The 6,196-nt window shown below is 44.4% G+C and overlaps 1 protein-coding gene across 1 annotated transcript; it reads left to right on the forward strand.

The window, feature by feature from the left end:
- The first annotated feature begins 1,821 nt into the window (after positions 1 to 1,821).
- On the forward strand, positions 1,822 to 5,891 carry LOC103391320 (integral membrane protein 2A). Its single transcript, XM_008327541.3, has 6 exons — positions 1,822 to 2,032; positions 3,074 to 3,211; positions 3,825 to 4,010; positions 4,113 to 4,223; positions 4,557 to 4,698; positions 4,859 to 5,891. Exons 1-6 carry the CDS (start codon positions 1,958 to 1,960, stop codon positions 4,957 to 4,959), a joined length of 753 nt encoding a protein of 250 aa, XP_008325763.1. The 5' UTR covers positions 1,822 to 1,957; the 3' UTR covers positions 4,960 to 5,891.
- The last annotated feature ends 305 nt before the right edge of the window (positions 5,892 to 6,196 follow it).

A 6,196-nucleotide genomic window follows, 5' to 3' on the forward strand; every position in this document is an offset into this window, starting at 1 on the left:
GGAGAGAGGGGGGGGGAAAGGGGGGGGAGTAAAGAACTGCTATGGTAACAACAGACCACAGAGCTGCTGTTAATCCATATATTTAGACTGTTTCATAACGTCACTGACAAGTGTCCTGTGGACCTGCCATAATCACCATGTGCTTCAAGTGGGAAAACACTCCGTGGTCAGAGAAGAACAGAGAGAGAGAGAGGGAGAGAGGGAGGGAGGGAGAGAGAGAGAGCAGAGTATGGGAAAACCAAAAACAGCAGATCATAGCAACATGTGGCAGAGAGGGATGAGGCTGAGCCTCACTCTTTGGTCTCCCATCAATATCAGAGTGCATCACACACACACACACACACACACACACACACACATGTGGCGTTCAGACAGCGGTGACAAATGAGTGTTTCCTGTAGGTATCGGCTTCTAAAGCTGCCTCTGCTCCGTCGCTCTCCTCCTCATCGCCCTCTCCCATTGGCTCACCTCTGGGAAATGTGATAATTCCGTACTGAGCTCTGGTGGGAACGGAGTGATGTCGGAGTGGAGTTCAGGATTGAGTTGCACCAGGGTTGCATTTAAAGCGCTTCTCCTTAAGGCACTGCGGCCCGACACTCTCTGGTTGTACCTTATCTCAAAGGTAAAAAAAATTAAATATATATATATATAAATACATAAAGTAACAGTTGACAAAAATGTGTCTACGAAATGTAATTTGAATTGGAAAATTTTGCTTAATATTTGTTTTAAAAATAATGAATTATTTTTTAGTGGATTTAAATACATTTGATTTTCAAACATTTTAAGTGACTAGATAAAACACTGGTCTGTGGTCCCACAGTGGTACACAAACCCCTGACCTTTCCGCTGTAAGGCCGCAGCTCTCTCCGCAGACTAAAATTCTGTAACACATGATGTAAGTTGGGCCTCTTCAAACCCAGTTTTTTGTTGGTTTTTTTCTTCACTCTGACTCCCCCTACTGTTGCCCCTCAACTGTCTGCGTGATGCAAGAAGTGATGAAAAGACGACGGGGGGAAAATAATTCTAAAACCCCGGGAACGAAGGAGAGGCCGAGGTTTGAGTGGCAGGTGAAAAAAAGGGCGGCTCACATGTGCATGTGATGAAGGACACTGCAGTTGGCTCAGGTAGAAAGAAACGACGGTCGAAGCTGATAGGATGAAAGGACGAGAGGCAGAAGAACAGAAAGTGATGGACGTGTGTTCGGTTCCTCGGAGAGAAAACTCAGGGGAAATGACCTCAGAATCAAAGCACTGTTGAAGAGAAGCCATGTTGACTTTGCATCAAACACACACACACACACACACACGTGCATGCACGGGTAAAGACAACTGAAGCATCTATGATCTGGTTGAATCATTTCCAGATTCTGTGACCTGTGCCAGGTTCACATGAGGCGTGCACGCGCACGCAAACGCGCGTACACGCACGCTTGTTGTCTTGTGCAGTTTGTCACAGAAGTTACAGGAATTCTGCTGAATGTGGAAATAAACGCTACCGATGAACGTTTGAATTGAACTGTGACGTCACTCCACATGTTTACGGACAACATTTTAGATCAGTTTGGCTTCTGGTTTTTTAAACACAGACGGGAATCGGTTTGGATGATGATGATGGTGATGATAGTTCCCGCCTGCAGCCACAGGATGGCGCCAAATTACAAATAAAAACAAGACTAGTACAACGTTTGTAAAATATATATAAAAACCCGTGTTTTATAAATGTGAATTCGAACACGTGCGTGTTTCCGTTTTATTGTTTGTATTTAAATTAAAAACTCAGCAGCGTCAGATTCGGGAGACGCTGCAGTGACCGGAAGTGGCGGATAAAGCCGAGGCTGCAAAGTGCGTCACAGAGCGGCTTTACTGAGAAGCGACGCAGTCGAACAGCGACCATCTCCACCTCCAGCTCCAACTGTCTGCTCACACAAGAGGCAACAAACCGACGCTGCAACAACATGGTGAAGATCGCCTTCAACTCGGCCCTGGCGCAGAAGGCGCTGGGTAAAGAGATGACTGTGGCCGCGGAGAAGGTGAGTTAACGGAGGACAGTGGGGGAGAGAGAGGGGGGAGGGAAGAGAAGAGAGCGGTGTCTGCAGCAAGGAGAGGCTGAGACTGCAGGCCTCCAACACGGTCAGCTCTGAGCTTAGCTCCGCATGCTACTGTCATTGTGAGCTAGCGTGCTATTCTTGGGAAGGTGTTGTTTTGGGGGGGTTGGTTGGTTGGTCGGTTGGTTGGTTGGTAGAAAGCATCCACGTCCATGTAGCACCTGCTGCAGCGGGAGTCAACGGGAGGTGGGTGGGACCGTCCACACAGGCCCAGCTCTGTGGGAGTGGAAAGATCGGTCAACTTTAGGAAATGGAGATGAATTATATAACAATAATAATAATAATACTGAGGTGTATCTGAAGAAGAATCATCTTTATTGTCGTTGTACACAGACATAAACACAGTGAACTCTGTCCTCTGCGTTTCACTCTTCAACTCACTCCTGGGGAGCAGAGATCACCCCCCACCTCACCCCTCACCCTTGCTGTCAACTTCCTCCAACAGGAAGTCTATTCCCACATCTACTCTGCTGATCAATCTACTCTTGATCAATTTCCGTAAGTCACTAACTCATCATAATCACCCTCTCGTCATCATCTGTGCTGTTGCATGCTGGGACAGCAGTCTCTGGGTGGTAGATGACAGCAGAGTGAATAAACCTATCCACGAGACTCTGAGGGTCAGTGGTCCACGTCCAGGCCGTGAGCTGCAGCTTGGACACAGCAGCAGCTTTAACAAGAGATTTGTTAAACACCAAGGTTTAGCAGCCAGTCTGTCCGTCAGACTCCTGATCGCCTCCCTCTGACAGTTGTCAGTATTACATTTGACACAGTGAACCTGCTATGACTGCACACTCATACTTGATGTGTGTATTATTTACTGGTAATTACTGTTATATCACATTGTTTTTTTTCTAATGTTCTGCAATTTTCCCCAAACATCGCTGCCACTAGATGGACCTAAAGTAGGAGTTTGCTGAAGTTTCTAACTCTCTTCCTCTCTCTCGCTCTCTCTCCCCCTCCCAGGATCCAGAGTTGGCTTCCGCCCCGGTCATCCATGAAGGCTCCACAGGTCGGTGTCTCCTCACACTGCTGGGCATCGCCTTCATTCTGAGTGGACTAATTGTGGGCGGAGCCTGTCTGTATCGCTATTTCACACCAAAGGTACTGTGTACTTTGTGTGTGTATGCACATGTGTGTAACTAAATGTGTGTCCAAGGCTTTTTTTTAATTTCATTATCCGGTGTTGTTGATATTCAAAATCCACACATGATGTCATTTTTATATAGTTATTTTACTGTACTTTACTAATTCCTAACCGTGTTACTGCAAACATTTAACATTTCAGTGCAGAATAATTAAATTCAAGCAAATAAATGAAGCTGCTCTGCTCTTAAAGGATATTCATTGACCTCAATGTGCAACTTACCTAGGATTTAAAAAAGAAGAGAACATGTACTTTGGCTCCCTCTAGTCGTCTCAATCTGCTACTGCAGATTTCCGCGTCGATAATGTTTCACTGAGACAGAGACAGATGGGAGACAGAGAGTCCACTGGCTGTGAGAGATTACCACAGGGTCACGTGCTTTGCTGCTGGCGTCGGTGCACAGGCAAATGTTGACATGTAAATAAAGACCAGTTTGTCATGTGATCACATCAACAAGATGGGAGAAAAACATCACAGCAAAAAGATCAGTTAAAGTTTTTATTTCCAGTTTGTGTCAGAGAGATGAAATTAAAAAAAAAAAAACATTTTAACATTTCTGTCCCACATCAGAGGCTCTATCATGGCACCATGCAGTACAATGACGGGCCACACGAGGTGTTTGGAGAGAACCAGCCGTACTACCTGCCCCGTATAGAGGAGGAGGTGGAGATCTCCGACAACATGGCGGTCATCAGCGTCCCCCCTCCACACTTCAGACCTGGTGACCCCGCATATATACTGCACGACTTTAAGAGGGTGAGGAAGACGGAGTCTCACCCACTGAAACGCTGAAGATGTGTAGCTGTCATTCAAACTCAAAGAAATGACCCTGTGTGTGTGGTGTGTGTGTGCGTGCAGAAACTGACAGCATATCTGGACCTGACTCTGAGGACCTGCTTTGTCATTCATCTGAACACATCGGTGGTGCTCCCCCCGCAGGACCTCATTGACCTGTTCTTACAGCTGATGGTGAGCAGAAGTTGTCACTTTCATTTTTTCATTTTTTTTTATTGACCAAAATTCAATATGGTATAAAAAAAAACAGATCTGAGTATTTTCTGTTAAACTGCCATAAACCTAAATTATATTCCCTTATTTTATATATATATATATATATATATATATATATATATATATATATATATATATAATATTTTTGTCATTAAATTTGTAAAGAAAAGTGTTTAAAACAACACAAATGAAGAATACACTACATAAAAAAAATGACAACATTATTCATGTATAGTGTATAACCATCAGGGAGGATGCCATTCTGACACATCCCTTCTTGTCCTCCCCCAGTCTGGATCCTACCGCAGCTACCTGGTCCATGAGGACCTGGTGGTGACGGAGCGTATCGACGACGTCAAACCTCTGGGTTACTACATCCGCCGGCTGTGCGACGGAAAGGAAACGTACAGGATGCAACGCCGGTCCAGTCTGATATATATAACTCAGCTTCGTTAGCTTTGTTAGCTTCGTTAGCCAATCCATCAGCCATCAGAAATATAACCATTTAAATTGTTATATGTATATATATACACAGTGTCAATGGTATTAACTACCAGTACTCGTGTACTCATTCTCCCGGCCTCTGTGTTCGTCAGGTGGAGGCATCCAGAAACGTTCTGCAGATAACGAGTGCTTCACCATCCAGCACTTTGCCAACAAGTTTGTGACCGAGACCAAGATCTGCAAACTGTGAACGCAGGGTGAAACGAGTCGGAGTGAGTGCGAGAAGCTGGTTTGATGTTGGAACAGAAGGGAACAGCGTTGAGTTGTTGTTTTGTTTTGTATAGATCTCTATTTTCAGCCTTTTCTTCTTTTCCTGCTTCCTCCCCAGTGATGCACTAGTGTCAGTTACAGTGTTGTGTTCCAGCCCGGCCTTTATCCTCTGCTACACTATATTAACCAACTCTTTACAGCTCCCTGCACAATCACGCCCTCTGCTGACTGGTTGTGTTCTGATGAACTGCGTTAGCCTGCTAACCGACGATGCTACTGATGTTTTATTTGTGTTTGTTTGCTGTGACTTCCCGCAGACTAGTCCTAGCCGTTGATATTGTGTTGCAACATTTAGCCTGGACTCCTGTAGACGAGAGCTGCTGCGGCTGCTGCTCGTTTTAGTCATGACGAGAACCCACTGATCCCAGATCTGTCTGTGTCCGCCTGCTGCTCCCCCACTACACACAGCTCCTCGTGTACCGTGCAGAATATACACAAGTATTAGTGTGTTTTAGCACAAGTCGCCTCCAGAGACATGAAGTTCATTACCACATGTGACATGTTTATCATGTTTGTGAGTGATGGCCCCCCAGAGCTCTGTCGCCACTTTGTAGATATTTCCCAGAATACCCTGCTATTTCCAGAAGTCCCAGCTGTCCCTGTGAAGAGGATGATCAAGAGAAACTTTTTATTAAGGATGTCCAGAAAATATTGGCCGATCGATATTATCGGCCGATATTAGCGTAATTATCTAATATCTGTAACATTCGTTAGCGGTTGTTCCGATAATGAAAACCCGATAAAACAATTCCTGGGTTTTTGCCAAATGATGGGTGCTCTAAAGATACTGTTGGGGATAAATGGCTGTATGTTAAAGTGAAAGTCACTAGATGGCAGCACATTTTATTAAAATAAAAAATAAAGTGAAAGTCATTAGATGGCAGCACATTTTATTTAAAAAAAATGAGCTGCAAATTTTATAAAAAATGAGCTGCAAATTCAGTGTTTGGAAAATATCGGCATGTGGCATATCGGTAGAAAGTTAATATCGGACATCACTGCTGTTTATGTGACTCGTGTATGGGTGTAAGTTGACCTGGAGGTTGGTTCTTCAGCAACAAAAGTCAATAAGCTAAAATAAAGGGTGGAGGGTATTTTGTATAATTTGACACTTGCTTTTCAATTCCCAAATATCACTTTGTAGAAATGTCTTTACT

Source organism: Cynoglossus semilaevis, chromosome 15 (assembly GCF_000523025.1).
Source record: "Cynoglossus semilaevis isolate Cse_v1.0 chromosome 15, Cse_v1.0, whole genome shotgun sequence".
NCBI classification, from domain to species: domain Eukaryota; kingdom Metazoa; phylum Chordata; class Actinopteri; order Pleuronectiformes; family Cynoglossidae; genus Cynoglossus; species Cynoglossus semilaevis.